Genomic DNA, 18,794 nt, shown 5'->3' with positions numbered 1-18,794 from the left:
GTCTAGGTGACATCCTCAGTGCTTGGGAGCCTCCCGTGAAGCGCTTCTGTGATCTTTTCTCTGGCATTTGTGGTGGTTTGAATCTGCTACTTCCAGTTGTCAGTTCCAGCTTTCTGTTGCAGTGGTCGGTATATTGGGTCCGGGTCGATGTGCTTATCGATTGAATCTGTGGATGAGTGCCATGCCTCTAGGAATTCCCTGGCTGTTCACTGTTTGGCTTGTCCTATAATAGTAGTGTTGTCCCAGTCAAATTCATGTTGCTTGTCATCTGCGTGTGTGGCTAAGGATAGCTAGTCGTGTCATTTCTTGGCTAGTTGGTGTTCATGGATGCAGATCGTTAGCTGACTTCCTGTTTGTCCTATGTAGTGTTTTGTGCAGTCCTTGCATGGGATTTTGTACACTACATTGGGTTTTCTCATGCTGGGTATTGGGTCGTTTGATCTGGTGAGTTCTTGTTTGAGAGTGGCAGTTGGTTTGTGTGCTGTTGAGTCCTAGTGGTCGCAGCAGTCTGGCCGTCAGTTCGGAAATGCTTTTGATGTATGGTAGTGTGGCTAGTCCTTTGGGTTGCGACATGTCCTCGTTCCATTGTCTTTCCCTTAGGCATCTGTTGATGAAATTGCGCGGGTATGGTATCCGTTTTTGGTGAATACATTGTATAGGTGTTCTTCTTCCTCTTTTCGCAGTTCTGGTGTACTGCAGTGTGTTGTGGCCCTTTTGAATAGTGTCATGATGCAACTTCTTGTGTGTGTGTGTGTGTGTGTGTGGGGGGGGGTGGTTGCTTTCGTAGTTCAGGACTGTGTGTGGCTTTCCTGTATACCTTTGGGTGAATTCTCCGTTAGGTGTTCTCTGTACCGTCATGTCTGAACCACAACAACGAACACCCGAGCTACAAATCTTCTCACAAACTTTGAGCAAGAGGCATATTCATGGATTTCCAGTGTGTACTCCTTATACAATTAAAAACTTAAAATATTTAAGAGAACAAACTCAAGCGAGCATCAAGCCAGAAAGAAAAAGTCTCAAAATGTGATTAAGAGATGGACTTAGGTGGGTATCTCAGGTTCTCTTTTTGGGGAGGGTTTCCATACTCAATGCACTTACACAATAACTCAAAATGTAGAACCACCGCTGAATCCCTACAGCCTTGAGGGTTACCAGTGATCAGACGCTGACTGGACGAGACATATAAATACAATGGCTATAGAGCAGATTAGAGGCTTGAAATCTTACACTGAGTAACTTATCTTTTGACTCTCTAAAAGACACATGTCAGGAGTGTGATGCAATACTCCAGACTTAGAGTCATAGTTATACAGATGTACAGCATGAAAACAGAACCTTCAGTCCAACCTGTCCGTGCCGACCAGATATCCCAAACCAATCTAGTCCCACCTGCCAGCACCTGGCCCATGTCCCTCCAAACCCTTCCTATTCATATACCCTTCCAGATGCCTTTTAAATGTTGCAATTGTACCAGCCTCCACCACTTCCTCTGGAAGCTCATTCCATAAACGCACTACCCTCTGTGTGAAAACGTTGCCTCTTAGGTCTCTTTTACATCTTTCCCCTCTCACCCTAAACCTATGCCCTCTAGTTATGGATTCCCCCACCCCAGGGAAAAGACTTTGTCTGTTTACACTATCTATGCCCCTCATGATTTTATAAACCTCTATAAGGTCACCCATCATCCTCCGACACTCCAGGGAAGACAGCCCGAGCCTATTCAACCTCCCCCAATAGCTCAAATCCTCCAACCCTGGCAACATCCTTGTAAATCTTTCTGAACCCTTTCAAGTTTCACAACATCTTTCCGATAGGAAATATACAAGCAATATTCCAACAGTGGCCTAACCAATGTTTTGTACAACCACAACATGACTTCCCAACTCCTGTACTCAATACTCTGACCAATAAAGGAAAGCATACAAAACGCCTTCTTCACTATCCTATCTACCTGTGACTCCACTTTCAGGGTGCTATGAAACTGTACTCCAAGATCTTTGTTCAGGAACATTCCCTAGGACTTTACCATTAAGTGTATAAGTCCTACTAAGATTTGCTTTCCCAAAATGCAGCACCTCACACTTATTAAATTAAACTCCATCTACCACTCTTCAGCCCATTGGCCCATCTGATCAAGATACCATTGTAATCTGAGGTAACCTTCTTCGCTGTTCACTACATCTCCAATTTTGGTGTCATCTACAAACTTATAACTATACCTCTTATGTTCCCATCCAAAGCATTTATGTAAATGATGAAAAGTAGTTGACCCAGCACCGATCCTTATGACATACCACTGGTCACAGGCCTCCAGTCTGAAAAACAACCCTCCACCATCACCACCTTCTGTCTTCTACCTTTGAGCCAGTTCTGTATCCAAATGGCAAGTTCTCCTTATATTCCATGAGATCTAACCTTGCTAACCAGTCTCTCATGGGGAACCTTGTTAAATGCCTCACTGAAGTGCATATAGATCACATCTACCATTCTGCGCTCATCAATACTCTGTTGCTTCTTCAAAGAAAAACTTAGTCAAGTTTGTGAGACATGATTTCCCACTCATAAAGCCATGTTGTCTATCCCTAATCAGTCCTTGCCTTTCCAAATACATGTACATCCTGGTCCCTCAGGATTCCCTCCAAGAACTTGCCCACCACCGACGTCAGGCTCACTGGTTCTATAGTTCCCTGGCTTGTCCTTACCACCTTTCTTAAACAGTGGCACCACGTTAGCCAACCTCCAATCTTCCAGCACCTCACCTGTGACTATTAATGATACAAATATCTCGGTAAGAGGCCCAGCAATCAATTCCCTAGCTTCCCAGAGTACACCTGATCAGGTCCTGGGGATTTATCCACTTGTGATTTTCAAGACATCCAGCACTTCCTCGTCTGTAATATGGACATTTTTCAAGATGTCACCATCTATTTCCCTACATTCTATATCTTCCATGTCCTTTTCCACAGTAAATACTGATGCAAAATACTCGTTTAGTATCTGCCCCATCTCCTGCAGCTCCACCTGAGGAGCCCTATTCTCTCCCTCGTTACCCTTTTGTCCTCCTTAATGTACTTAATTGGATGAAGGCAGTTCTAACAATACAAGACGCTTGATACCATTGAGGACAATGAAGCCCACTTAACTAGTAGGTTTGAATCCACAAACATTCACCATCGCCATTGACACTCTTTAGCAGCAGTGTGCATCATCCACAAAATGCACTGCAGAAATTCACCAATGCTCCTTAGACAACATCTTCCAACTCACACACTACCACTACGGAGGATAAGGGCAGAAAAACATGAGAACACCACCATCTGAAAATTCCCCTCCTTATGTTCCATGAGATCTAACCTTGCTAACCAGTCTCCCATGGGGAATCTTGTCGAATGCCTTACTGAAAGTCCATATAGATCACTTCTACCACTCTGTGCTCATCAATACTCTTTGTTGCTTCTTCACACCATCTGATTTGAAAGATCCCAGTATCACTGGGTCAAAATTCTGGAGCTCACTCAGATTTGTCAGTCTACCAACAAAAAATTGGACTGCATCAATACTCAAGGCTACAGTTCCCTATTCTCTTCTGATGGGCAATAAATGTTGATCCAGTCAGCAAAACCACATCTCAAATGAATGAACCCTAGAAATGCTTTCAATACTCAAACAATAATGCAGAATATAAATGCATGAAATTATATTAATTAGCTGGAAAATGCAGGCTTAAACCCTACACTAACTGGCATGACAGTTCAATACTAAGACAGAATCGCACTGTCAGAGACTTCTGCATGTTTTAATATTGCTTCCATTCCACCACCACACTTTACCAGAAGTGAAATACAGCTTCATTAAATCTGCCCACGTGGTTTAATATCCCATCCAAAAAACAAAGGTTCTCAGATCTCATGGCACTATATGAAGAATAGAGAATAAACAGTCCCTTGGCACTGACGAATACTGTCAAAAATTGATTGAACTGCCATATCTATGTCAAGTTCTGAAAATGGTAAACTGGCTTTCAAAGGCATAAAAGACTACATCTCCAAAGTAATTCAAAAAGTAAATTATAATAGTTGCTGGAAATTTCAAATAGAAAAACGTCAGGTAGTACCAAATAAAGTCTGAAGTAAAATGAGCTATTCAGGTTAACTATCTTGTATCACAAAGGCTCTGCTGCCTGACCTGACTGGTTCCAGCATTTTCAGTTTTTCTGGGATAAACTTTTCAACTTCCTGAGTATGTAAATACAAGCACTTTCTTTAATTGAGCTTTGAAATGAAACCTTTTAAAATGTCAATGCTGTCTGATTATATCAATTATATTGACATACAATGGCCAATCTTTTTCAATATTGGCAAAGGTTCAAGTGGGGGGGGTGGGCGAGAGAAACACTGCCATTCATTCATAGAAAACTAATTGTATCTGCACTATACAAGTGGCATCTAAGTATTTTACAATACTGGGAACCTGATGGCTGTTATTTGCTGCTGATATTGTACATCTCCTCTCAGTTACTATGCTGGAGCAATGATTGAATATACCAAATCAATGTAGTTGAAAAGGTTGCCAACATTTCGATGACTAATGAACTACAATAGTGGGTCAACTATGCTAGCCTATTCACTGTCCTTATTCAAATAAAAACTGGAAGCATTTTTCGATAATGGGATTCAAACTGAACAGTAAAACCTTACAGAGTAAGGATCTTTTTAGTGCTAAGGTCAATAAGCTAGACTGCACTCAACATAATTCTGCAAAAACACCTACACAGCAGCAGAATTTCTGATATATTTCAACCAAAAACAAGCTGAGTTTATTATTTAAATTATCAAGTTCAGTTAACTTATAACTTGTTAAATCAAAGAAATGGGAATTGGTATAATTTTGACCATCTCCTCACTCTAGTGTTCAGTGAACTTAGGGTAATAGTTTGTTTTAAAAACCTTAAGACCTGACATTTACTACTTTTTTTAACTTGCTGCAAATAGAAATATAATGCCACAGGACCAACCACCAACGATACTTGCACTTTACATCACATCATATTTGCACAATGGTTCTCACCTTCCCAACCACAACTGCTGTTGGTGACTGCCATGCCAGCCAAATTGTGTAATTCAGGATAAAAGTCCAAATCATGTTTATCAGAATACAGAAGTAAAACAGTACAACAAAATACTGATACAAGGAATGCCTATGAAACAATCAGTCCCAAAAGCTAGAAGGAAAAACAATCCAATAAATTCCTGTGTCACTCTATGTTGGCAAAGTTATTGTCTCTGGTGCAGAAAGAAAATGCTGTACTTCAAAATTGGGGCAATTACTTGCACTTTTTCTAACTCCCTAGGGTGTCAGATCATAGTCAGTATCTTCCCTCGAAGCCTTTATTTCTCAAAAGGCCAATGTTATGAAGGTTCATAATATAGTATTACTCAAGAACTTGGATTTTAGTTTTCCAGCTCCATATACATTCTGCCAATTCAACTGACTTGAGTCTTACAACTTCCACAGACAGGAAAGAGTCCAGAAGCAGGTTCACACAAGGAGACGTGGAGGCCCATAGCTGTAGACCTGCTATTAGTACTTTTTAAGTAGTCAGGGCTGGGGAGAAGTACCAAATTGCTTAGATGTCAGCTTGAGAAAGCTCCAGAAGATGACAACAGCAGAAGAATCAGAAAATAGCTATCTAACAAGGCTGTTGGGGACAGGAGTTTAAGGAGCTGATAATGAAGTAGTAATAGTGACCCAAGTTAGTCAGTTGCTTTACAGATCTTGGGGAGAAAACCAACTGAAGAAAATACCATTAAGTGAACGCACACAAATTTGCCCAAAGGAAACCAATTATAGCTGCTCTTGCTGAGCAAGAAACGTTTGCACAGAGAAGTTTGAGTATCTTTAATATACTGAAGTTTGAGTCTCTATCATATTATTTGTTATTAGAGTAAAAATTATTTTACTAGATATTTCTATTTATTACTGGAGTAAGAGGAATAAATTTTTATTTCTAATATTTATGAGATTGTTGTAAAGTGCTTCTTGGAAGGTGGAATACAGTTTATGGTTTTTTGTACAATCAGCTTTTTTTTTTGTTAAAAGTACATTGGCAGCCTCGTGCGATACTTTCAGTGATAGACCTCCACAGTAAATAAAATGAAAAATAAAACTTCTAGTCTAATCCAGTCATACTATCAACTGTTATTACTTATCATCAGTAATAAGTAACTTTCTATCCCTCAAAACTTTGGAGAATAATTAGAGGCCAACCCGGAAACAAAGTTGTTTAGAATTTCAATATAGTCATAACAAACATTGACAACTAGAGTTTGTATCTGGCCCTATTGTGACAAACTTCTATTAATCGAACACCTTTAATCAAATTAAATTGATTTCACGTAAAGACTTTGAGTAAGGTTATTTACCCTTAAAGTTACAACGTCTTGACTACTTGTTTCACTACCTTTCACATATATAGTAGAGTTAAAAGAAATTAAATATTAAATTCAAGATATTTATTAAGCTGTTTCCACCATGGAACCATTTCCTTGGCCAGCAATCAATACTTTGCACGCAGTTTACATTTTCCTTAAGTGGTGACTATCATCTCAAATGTTCAATTACCAATCTTACCTTTAAGTAAAATAGAAACTATTGGAAACATTCAACAAATCAAGCAACATCTCTAGAAACAGCTAATGCTTCATGTAATGGTTTTCAGTAGAAACAGAACTCTTTTTGTTCAAGCAAACATGCAACTAGCTAAGCTAAATATCAGGAAGCAAAAACAGCTTGCTCCTTTTATCATTCTCCTGCATTCTTGTATACCACACTTAATATTTGCTGCTGAGAGTTAATGTTTCAAGTGCAACATGACTTCTTCAAAACTGTTCAGTTTCTCTCTCCTCAGATATTGGCAGATCTGCTGAGTTTCTCCTGCACTCTGTTTTGACATCTAGTCAGTCAAAATGGATTTTGCATGAGTCTTGCCTGAGTGCTTACAGTCCTGCTCCAAAAAGGGCATCAGCATTTGTTCAAATATCTTTTCATTGTATATGACAATGTAGCAGAGGAAATGCCAATGCAATTTCTCGGGCACTCTTAAGGTGTCATTAATTCAAGTGTGGTGAAAACAACTGTTCTGTACGTATTTTTAATCAGCCTGCTCAGACACTTTGTGACATCTCTACAGAGTAGGACTTGAACACAGACCTTCTGGCCTAGGAATTGTCAGAGGAGCTCAACAACTGCTCTGGACCTTAATTGACTTGCTAAGGCTTTTGCTGTCAAACAGTTGCTGCTATAGTTTGCAGAAGGGTGACATGACGCAGCTGACCTGATGGATCACCTCAGGCTTTTTTTTGATGGGGAGAGGGTGCTGCTTTGAGGGAGTTGCTTGCCAGGATTCGTGAAAGTGCCTATTTCTGATATCAATATTTCAATCATAACCTTGTATATTTAGATTCTTTGAAGCAGTATTCCATCTTCCCTCTCCATTCCAACTCCAACAAACATCCACAGCTATTTCAAATCTCAAACGTTTGTCATGACTTTAACTTCAGCAAAAGCGCAGCAGGTCAGGCAGCATCCAAGGAGCAGGAGAATCAACGTTTCGGGCATGAGTCTTTCTTCAGGAGCCCTTATTCGTGAAGAAGGGCTCATGCCTGAAACATCGATTCTCCTGCTCCTTGGATGCTGCCTGACCTGCTGCGCTTTTCCAGCAACATTTTCAGCTCTGATCTCCAGCATCTGCAGTCCTCACTTTCCTTTAATTTCAGCAAGAACAGATCATCCTATCGTTCATAAATTGTACACAGTACAGCCCTATCTGCCACATTTACCCTCATAACAGTGGAAACCACACCAAAAAAAAAGCAATTTTATTGATCCTAAAACATTTTGGCAAAGGCTAAGGTCATGAAACATGTTATGTGAATTCAAATTTTATCTTTATTCATTTCATATCTGTGCAAAGTTTCTGATCAATGATGACAGTACTTAGATGTGAGGGGGGTTAAGAATGTCTATACTGTGCATAACAGAACTATTTTACCCTCCAGTTTACAATGATCATGATCCCCAGAGTAAAACAATACGATCTACCAAGACACCAATGCATAAGTCAGGTTTGTAAAGTGTCACAATTCCTTGGGGTTTACGTTGCACTCGCTTTGGAGTTAAAGAAAGGAAAAGAAAAACAAGTCACTACAAAACTCCTTCCTGTAAGCATTTCAAAAGTGACATCCGACAGATTTACCAGAACAGATTGCTCACCTGCTCAACTGGGTATTGGTGCATGACAGGACAGATATATAGCATAGACTTGAAAATAAAACTAAAGAGATTGTAGTGCAACATCTGCGCATATAATAGGTGGCCTGATTGTACACCTGACTAAACACACAAAAATATATTAGGAGACTATGATTTAGCTTGAGGACAAGTACATCAAGTTCTCAATGTTGAACTTTTAAATCAAACCACAAAAGAAATGACGCAAGTATTTAATAATCAGCCAGACTACAACTTGACCATTTGCAGTTTTGGGCATTCAACAGCAGTTTGCAACATTTGGGAAGAACCCACACAGCCACAGACAGCAACTACTCTTGAAAGGTTAATTCAAATTCTTTACTCCAATAATCATGTTATTTTCAATTAATCATCAGTTCAGCTCTTTACACTGCCCACAATCACTGTCAAATCAGATTTGCAAACTCAGCATAATGCTTCAAACAAGGATATTTTAAGCTTTGTGTACAACACTTTCATTTTCCCTTACCACTGAGGAATCTTCTGAAAACAGTTTCATACTTACTTCAAAATCACTTCTTATAATATAGATATAAAAGTTAACCTTTCCCACACATACAAAATGTTGCATTAAAAGGAGACTGATTATTGACAATAAACCTAAACAAAATCTGTGAAGGATAAATCTCTATTGTTTTTCTTTCGATTACAGCTTGCTACCGCTGACATTTTATCAATTGACAATACGCTTTTCCCCACCTCAAAGTCCCAAGTCGCTGCCAACTGGAGGCTGGAAAAAAACTGGCTGGGCATTCTTTTCTCCATTCTTTGAGATAATTATTCCATACCTATCATTAAGAGATAAGCAACAGCACATGGGAAGAACTCACCTTACAGGTTTCTCCCCCTGAAGAGAGACAGACACACAGCTGGATGGAGAATGGCAATTGTAAATTGATTATATGGAGTAAAAAAAAGTCTTCATTTACATCACTACGGCACAGCACATTATGAAACATATTTCTGTCTCAAGTAATAAGAGTGCTGGAGACTGATGATATTCCACATCCAAGGTTAATGTCAAGCAGTATTCAGTCATCATGGTATAGATGTAAAACCCTCTTTCTCTCCATTCAATAGTAGCCTAATGCAAGGTGATGTATCGCTACTATATTAGCATGAAGTTGTATGTTTCCATATTGGATAGGTACTCTGTCATGTTGTCTAAATAAGAAATTCCATCCAAATTAGTGAAATTACGTGAATCATTTTGTGATGTGAATATCCACTTAAGGAGAAGCTGACTGAAGGCCTACCAGAATGCATTTTGTTCACATTAAGGGTTGATTTTCAGACTGGAGCCTGTGACCAGTGGAGTGCCACAAGGATCAGTTCTGGGTCCACTGTCTTTTGTCATTTATATAAATCATTTAGGTATGAACATAGGAGGTATAGTTAGTAAGTTTGCAGATGACACCAAAGTTGGAGGTGTAGTGGACAGTAAAGAATCTTACCTCAGATTACAGCGGGATCTTGATCAGATGGGCCACTGGGCTGAGGACTGGCAGACAGAATTTAATTTAGACAAACATGAGGTGCTACATTTTGTAAAGGCATATCAGGGCAGGACTTATAGATGTAACAGTATGGTCCTGGGGAGTGTTGCTGAACAAAGTGACCTTGTTCATTGTTCCTTGAAAGTAGAGTCACAGGTACATAGGATAGTGAAGGAGGTATTTGGTATGCTTTCCCTCATCAGTCAAAGCACTGATTACGGGAGTTGGGAGGTCATGCTGCAGACGTACAGGACAGTGGTTAGGCCACTGTTGGGATATTGTATCCATTTCCAGTTTCCCTCCTGTAGGGATGTTGTTGTGAAACTTGAAAGGATTCACAGAAGATATACATGGATGTTGCCAGGGTTGGAGGGTTTCAGTTATAGGGAGAGGCTGACTAGGCTGGGGCTGTTTTCACTGGAGCATCAGAGACTGAGGGGTGACCTTAGAGGTTTATAAAATCATGAGGAGCATGGATAGGATAAATTGTCAAGTTTTGTTTTCCCTGGGATGGGAGTGTCCAGAAGTCTAGGGCATAGGTCTAGGGTGAGGGGGAAATATTTAAAAGGGTCCTATGAGGCAAATTGTTCCACACAAAGTGTGGCACATATATGGAATGAGCTGCCAGAGAAAGTGGTGGATACAATTATAACATTTAAAAGGCATTTGGATAAGTATATGAAAAGGAAGGGTTTTGAGGGACATGGGCCAAGTGCTGTCAAACTGGACTTGATGAGGTTAGGATATCTGGTCGGCATGGATGAGTTGGACCGAAAGGTCCCTTTCCAGACCGTACATCTACAATGCGATGATAGGAACTTTTAATCAGTTTGAACTGAATTCAAAGTCAGGTGTCTGATGTAACTAAACTAGCCTGTTTTTTTTAAGAAAAGATACTTTTTCCCTTCAACATTTGTAAGTTTACAAAGTAGCACAAACACACGAGTCCAAACAAAACAGAATCACCATTGGCCACCAATGATATGCTGTATATCTGGAGCAGCATCAATAACATCTGAAATAGAGTAATGACAATTTAGCAGCTGAGTTCAACACAAAGAGCAGGAGCAGTCACAGAATCTCAAAATCACCACAATACAAGTACCAGACATGTTTACAACCACTCAGCACAAAATGGACAATGTCAACATAGCTGGAGGCTCCTAACCAATCATAATAGAAATAATACAGCAGATAAAAATAATTTGCCAAGAAAATCAGAAAACTTTGCTCAAGTTCAGAACTTTCCTAAACTCTTGAGACTCAGTAACCACTTGCAAAGGGGAAATCTAAAAGATTCAAGGGAACAAATTACAGTGAAAAAAGGATTGGCTTAAGAAGGCTTTTAAAACACAAAGGCAGGTGTTTTCAGAGAAGAAAGGGCAGGGGCCATTTAAAACTGAGAAGAGAAGCACAGACAAAGTGAAAAGATTGGAAAACATTCACCTGGGTTCATTGCTAGGTTGAATAAGGTTATGAAAGAATATGAAGGGAAGGACTACCACATGCAAATCATTTGTCTGTCCATGAGAACAGTGCGAGAACAAGGCTAAGTGCATTTACAATTGCAAGCCACAACAAACCAAACGAGTTGTGGTTTGGAGAAAGTGTGGTGATTAGGTGATCTTATTTGTACTATTCTTAACTAGATTAGAGACAAAAAAACTGCAGATGCTACAATCCAAGGTAGACAAGCAGGAGGCTGGAAGAACACAGCAAGTCAGGCAGCATCAGGTGGTGGTGATGTCAATGTTTCTTCTCCAGCTCCTGACATTACCTGGCTTGCTGTATTCTTCCAGCCTCCTGCTTGCCGACCTATTCCAAACTATACAATTGAGCTTTGAAATTCCACCCTATCGTTAATCATCTGAAAATACTTGCAGCTGTAAAAGGACTATTAAGTAGAAGCACTCTTAAAATAAAATGCTCCCTGATCAACACAACTCTCAAGATCAGAGCAAAAACATGCCCCACCTTCAAAGAAATGCAGGTAAATTCAACCTCCATCCTACTGTCCACCGAATGATCCTCAGGATTAGTAGTCGAGCGTTGAAACACATTAATTTCATTGGTTACCAATGGATCTGGTTCTACAGAATCAGCTCAATGAATCTGAACCCTCACATACCATTAGTAAGAGTCCTGATAATATTATTTAATAACCCATTACATGTGAAGGGCTGAAGCATCATATTCAATGAGAGAAAGAGAGAGAAGGTATGAAAATACAAAAGTTGCTACTTGGTAATCCTGCAGAAATTAGTCCACACTGAAAAAGTACCTCCCTCCAGCTGCCCTTCCAGCCACTGGATTGAACCTAAATCTATACATAAAATGTATTCACAAACTACCATATGAACTGACCCTAATGTGCCTTTGCACAAAAAAAACTTGTTGCTAACACATTACCCAAACTGGATGCTGCAGCTTAGGATCTGGCAACCACATACAAAGCTGACACTTCCTTCTGTTGCATCTCACTTTAAAAATAAATCGCATAGCAGTAATTGCGGGGGGGGGGGGGGAAGCAGAGTGTTTCTCAATGTCTGGCTTTTAGCACATTTAAAATCCCACTCTGATGATGCTCTGAGCAACCCTTCGCGAGGCCAAATCATTTTTTATTTCAAAAAATGTCAACAAGGAGGAGGGGCAGCAGGAGGGGATGGGTAGAATGGCAGGGGCTGAGTGCCAGTCTTGGTGGTGCTTGCCTAGGCCGCAGATCCCCGGGCTTGCTTAGCCCAGCCCTAGTTCCCCCGGGCCCTCCTTACGTGGTGTCCTGGTTGAAGTTGGCGAACAAGAGCTGGCTGCTGCCGCCCTCCCCGCTCTGACTGGCCAGGTTCATCGGTCCCGGTGTTTCCCTCCCCCCGGTATTGGGGGGGGGGGTGTAAGGAAGGCCCGCACCGGCTCCGCCGCTGAGTACCGACTGGGCTCGGCGCGACGCTTGTTTTCTTTCTCCTTCAGAGAAGGTCCTGGGGCAGCAGCTCGAGCTCCGCACCTCTCATGGTGTTTGTGCAACGGTAGCCGCACTGCGCCTGCGCCAGCTCTTCCTCTCCTCCACACCCCCAACATGGCGGCCTCTCATTAAAGCCACAGGCAACTCTCAGATCACCATCACCACCACCTCCTGACCTTCATGTCATCAGTTACCTTCTAGGTGCTTCAAATACAGGTCCATGTAGTCCTGTGTAAGTCAGAAATTCTTTGGGTTATTGTTAGGTTGGCGAGGAAGGCCAAAGTTTCAATGTTCATTGTTAAGAGACAATGTTGAAAATGTGTTGCTGGTTAAAGCACAGCAGGTCAGGCAGCATCCAAGGAATAGGAAATTCGACGTTTCGGGCATAAGCCCTTCATCAGGAATGGCCTAGTGTCATTATAGAGTCATGGAGATGTCCAGCATAGAAACACCCTTCACTCTAACTTGTCCATCCCAAAAAAATCTAGTCCCATTTGCCAGCATTTGGCATATATCCCTCTAAACCCTTCCTATTCATGTACCCATCCAGGTGCCATTTAAAAATTGTAATTGTATCAGCCTCCACCACCCTCTGAATGCAAAAGTTGCAATCTTTTAAATCTTTCCCCTCTCAGCTTAAGCCTATCGTCTCTAGTTTTGGAAATAAGGGGAAAAAATGGAATTATGAGTCTAATGATGACCATGAATCCATTGCCAATTGGTGGGAAAACCCATCTGATTCACTAAATTCCCTTTCAGAAGGAAACTGCAATAGTTCGGAAGGAAACAGCAATGTGATTGATTCTTAGAGGGCAATTAGGGATGGCAATGAATGCTGCCTCAAAAGCAACATTCACAAAACAAATAAATATTCGTGTTTGAAGGCTCTACAGAAATGCTTAAGAACATAAGGTATAGAAAAGGAAGTAAGGCCATTCGACCCATCAAGTCCATCTTGCCATTTATTCATGGCTGATGGACATTTCACCTCCACTTACCCACACTCTCCCCATAGCCATTAATTCCTTGTGAGGTCAAGTGTTTATCAATCTCTGCCTTGAAGACAATTAACATCCCGGCCTCCACTGCGCTCTGTGGCAATGAATTCCACAGGCTCACCACTCTCTGGCTGAAGAAATGTCTCCTCATTTCCATTTTAAATTGACCTCTAATTTTGAGGCTGTGCCCATGGGTCCTATTCTCACCGCCTAACGGAAACAACTTCTCAGCGTCCACCCTTTCTAAGCCATGCATTATCTTGTAAGTTTCTATCAGATCTCCCCTCAATCTTCTAAACTTTAATGAATACAATGCCAGGATACTCAGCCATTCATTGTATGTTAGGCCTACCGTTCCAGGGATCATCCGTGTGAATATCCACTGGACATGCTCTAGTGCCAGTATGTCCTTCCTGAGGTGTGGGGCCCAAAATTGGACACAGTATTCTAAATGGGGTCTAACTAGAGCTTTATAAAGTCTCAGAAGCTGTTATATTCCAACCCTCTTGAGATAACTGACATTACATTCGCTTTCTTAATCACAGATTCAACCTGCAAGTTAACCTTTAGAAAATCCTGGACTAACACTCCCAGATCACTTTGTACTTCAACTTTATGAATTATCTCACCGTTTAGAATATAATCCATGCCTGTATTCTTTTTTCCAAAGTGCAAGATTTCACATTTTCTCACATGGAATATATCACCCATTTTCTGGACCATTCTCCTAAACTGTTCAAATCTTTCTACTGCCTCCCCATCTCCTCAGTACGAACTGCCTGTCCACCTAACTTTGTATCATCGGCAAACTTTGCCAGAATGCCCCAGTCCCTTCATCTAGATCATTAATATATAAAGTGAACAGCTGCAGCCCCAACACTGAATCCTGCAAGACACCACTTGTTATCAGCTGCCATTCTGAAAAAGAACCTTTTATCCCAACTCTCTGCCTTCTGTCAGACAGTCAATCCTCAATCCATGGCAGTAGCTCACCTCAAACACCATGAGCACTCACCTTACCCAGCAGCCTCCTGTAAGGCACCTTATCAAAAGGCCTTTTGGAAGTCTAGATACTTAACATCCACCAGGTTTCCCTGGTCTAACCTACTTATTACCTCTTCAAAGAACTCTAACAGGTTTGTCAAGCACAGCCTTCCCTTACTAAATCCATGCTGACTTGTTCTAATCCAACCCTGCACTTCCAAGAATTTAGAAATCTCATCCTTAACGATGGATTCTAGAATTGGCCTATAATTTTCCATCTTTTGTCCTGATCCTTTCTTAACAATGGGGTTACAACAGCAATTTTCCAATCATCTGGGACTTTCCCTGACTCCAGTGAATTTTGAAAAATCACAGTCAGCACCTTTGCTATTTCCTCAGACACCTCCCTCAAAACTCTAGGGTGTAGCTCATTGGGGGCCAGGAGATTTATCAATTTTTGGACCTTTTAGCTCTTCTAGCACTTGCTCTTTTATAATGCCTTTAATACTCAACTCTGCCTTCTGACTCTCCATAATTTTTGAGATATTACTCATGTCTTCCAGTGTGAAGACTGACACAAAGTAGGCATTAAGTTCTTCAGCTATTTCCTTATCTTCCACCACTAGCCTTCCAGCATCAATTTGGAGTGGCCCAATGTCTACTTTAGTAAGTAACTGTATGTGCATAGATTATTTTATAAATAAAGTATATTTTTGCAATAAAAAATTCTAATCAACCTGAGATGTCATAGTTGGTTTGCTCACTGAGTTGATGAGTTTCATCACCATGCTAGGTAACATCATCAGTGCTACTTCTGCATTGTTATTCTACTCCGCTTGATATTTATAGGATCTGACCTGGTCTGTTAAAATGGGTGGTGTCATTTCCAGTTTTTCTCTGTAGTGTTAATACACATCTCTGAAGCAGGTGCGGCTTAAAGCCAGACCTCCTAGTCCAGGGGTAGGGACACTACTAACAGCACCATAAAAGTATTTTTAATCAAGCAGTTCAGATTTGCTATCACATACCTCTGAAGCGGGTGGGACTTGAAGCCAGGTCTCCCAGTGCAGCGGTAGGGATACTATCACTGCACCACAAGTGGGTTTTCCTCACTCCCCAATCTCATGCTATTCCCTTTCCTCACTGCTTCTGATAACTCCCCTGAATGGACACATGTCTGTGTTAAGGAACACAAGAGTAGCCCCTTGAGCCTGTTCGGCCATTCAATGCTGTGGGCAGCACGGTGGCACAGTGGTTAGCACTGCTGCCTCACAGCGCCAGAGACCCGGGTTCAATTCCCGCCTCAGGCGACTGACTGTGTTGGAGTTTGCACGTTCTCCCCGTGTCTGCATGGGTTTCCTCCGGGTGCTCCGGTTTCCTCCCACAGTCCAAAGATGTGCAGGTCAGGTGAATTGGCCATGCTAAATTGCCCGTAGTGTTAGGTAAGGGGTAAATGTAGGGGTATGGGTGGGTTGCGCTTCGGCGGGTCGGTGTGAACTTGTTGGGCCGAAGGGCCTGTTTCCACACTGTAAGTAATCTAATCTAATGCGATCATGGCAGATCTGTGGCCTAACTCCATATGCCTCCCTTTGGCCCATATCGCCTTGCTGAAAAAATTGTCAGTCTCAGATTTACAATTAATAACTGATCTACTACTGTTGTGGAAGAGAATACCAAACATCTCATGCTATGTGTGTAGAAGTGCTTCCTAATATCTCTCCTGAATGCTCTGGCCTAAATTTTTATATCATGTCCTCACATTTATTACCTGAACAAGAATAGGCCACTTGGCTTTTTGAGCTCGCTCCACCATTCCGTAAGATTATCGTTGATTCAATTTTAACCTCAATTCCACCTTTCCATCTATCCCCTGATATCTTTCTTATCCAGATGGCAAAGATCCACAGGCAAGGCTGGTTTACATCCACCAGTGTGCACACATCACCACACCTCAGTCAGGGGGAAGGTATTGAGAGGGAAAGTTCTTCGCTGTAATTTCAGCTAGTGTGGGAATTGAGGCCACACTATTAGTATCACTCTACATTGCAAACCAACCCCCACTTCCATGGATTTAGCAAGTTTGAAAGGCGAGTGGATCAAAAATAGTGTTTCAAGCCTGTACTTTCAGTTCTCTGACCCATGTTTCCTGCGGGCATGTTCTGCTCCTAAAACGTCATTGCTGTCAGGTTCATTTTCCTTTGTGCAAAGGGTGGTTACAAAGAATCCAAATACTGTCAGGCTTTCACTTCCAATATTTTCTCCTGTCGTGTAAAAAATAGGAAATCTTTATTTTGTAAATAAAGCATTTTGTTGGCATTTAAAGTGGATACCTTAAAAGGAAGGACCAGACCTTCTCACTTTTGAGTTAATAGTTCAGTTTCTTCTATCAGTACAAACTCCAGCATATTTAGAAAAACTCAACAAAAATGACATTATATTACAGAAAAGACTGAAAAGGCTGCTGCTGTCTTGAAACGTGGAGACTTGAAATGACTTTAAAGTCATGACAGGATTTGATAGGGCAGGCAAATGTCAGTTGTTGGAGAGGATCAAAAGTAGGGCCCATAAATATAAGATAATCATTAATAAATGTAACTAAAATTTCAGGAAAAAAAACTTGACCAAAGAGTGGATTGAATGTTTAAATTCTTATTACAAGGATGTTTGAGGCAAATATAACAGATGCCTTTCAGCGAAAGTTAAGCAAGGGAAAAGGGTCAGAAGGATGTACAGAGAAAGCTGAATGAATTGTGGAGTGTAAATATCAGCATAGACCAGTTAGTTGAATGGCTGCTTCCTCTACTTTAAACTTCTGCAATTAATGTTGCAAATAAAGTGTATAATAGTTTTTTTAATAGGCAAGTATGTCAACTGTGACTGAATTGGTAGCACATATACTACCATGTCCAGAAGGTTATGCAATCAAATCCCATTCTGGCCTTGTGCACAGCAGTCTGGATTGACATTGGAGTGAGGGACTGTACTATCAGAAGTGTCATCTTTTTGATCTGATGTTAAAATGAGGCCCCGTATGTCTTCCCATGTGGACATTAAGAATCTCACGGCACAATTTCAAAGAGTTGTAAAGTACTCACTATGAATCTGGCCAATATTTATCCTCAATCAAAACAGCAAAAACAAATTATCTAATCATTACCACAATCACTGTTTGTCAGAGCTCGCTGTTGCAAATACACCACTGTTGTTCTTTGAATACACAGTTATTAATTGACAACAAGGCAATTTGGCAAGCCTGTGGTCATGTAAGATATTATATGGTGTAATAAAGGTTAACAATATGGTATTGTTTTTGAAATGTAGGTTCTAAATTAGAGGTTAATTGATTTTTGGTTTTCCATTCTGTAAATGTGAGTTTTAAAAATGTTCAGAAACTCCCTTTTTCAAGCAGAGGTCAAAATGGATTTCAATAAATTATATGATTTAAGATAAATAACTAGACAAGTTACCGGTGAGACAATTGCTGATGTCTAATTGAAATTTATGACTCAGAAAGGGACAGATGGAGAGGTCAGAGGCCAGAATCAGTTTTAGTTCAGAGGAAAAGATCTCTATTAGCAGATGCATTGTTTAGCCATCTCAAAGTAGTTAAAATAACTGGGAAAAGGCCTGGTTTTTTAAAAATTAAAGTTCAGTCAGAAATAGCCCGTGTCTGACTGAGGCATGGAAAGGTACATGATCATTTAGGAAGATATTTGTCAACAAATTTATTTTGGCATCATCAGTATTCAATGTTACTGGGGTTTTAGTCATGTGAAGCTAATCTTTAAAATCAAAGGGAGAATGTTGGCTCATGAAAACGTATCCCAGTGGAACAAATCCACTGGGAGAAACTGGGCTTATGGATCAAAGAACAGAATCATAATAGTTGGAAGCAGGCCTTTCAGTCCATACCAATACTCCATCCTGCTCAGACCCATTCCCTATCCTATCCTTGTAAATCCATGTAACCTGTACATCTTTGAACTGTGGGAGTAAACTAGAGCACCCAGACAGTCACCTGAGGGTGGAATTGAACCTAGATCCCTGATG

At 40.8% G+C, this 18,794-nt stretch overlaps 1 protein-coding gene across 1 annotated transcript in view; it reads right to left on the bottom strand.

The window, feature by feature from the left end:
* Positions 1 to 12,827, bottom strand: part of wipi2 (WD repeat domain, phosphoinositide interacting 2) — a 76,681-nt gene extending 63,854 nt beyond the window's left edge. Inside the window, exon 1 of the mRNA XM_060840826.1 lies at positions 12,578 to 12,827. Coding sequence (XP_060696809.1) covers positions 12,578 to 12,651 — 74 coding nt within the window. The 5' untranslated portion in view covers positions 12,652 to 12,827. The remainder of the gene's footprint in view (positions 1 to 12,577) is intronic.
* Between the last annotated feature and the right edge of the window lie 5,967 nt (positions 12,828 to 18,794).

This window comes from Hemiscyllium ocellatum, chromosome 20, assembly GCF_020745735.1.
Source record: "Hemiscyllium ocellatum isolate sHemOce1 chromosome 20, sHemOce1.pat.X.cur, whole genome shotgun sequence".
Taxonomy (NCBI): Eukaryota; Metazoa; Chordata; class Chondrichthyes; order Orectolobiformes; family Hemiscylliidae; genus Hemiscyllium; species Hemiscyllium ocellatum.
Note: the sequence above shows the minus strand (reverse complement) of the source record. Positions and strands in the feature narration are given on the sequence as shown.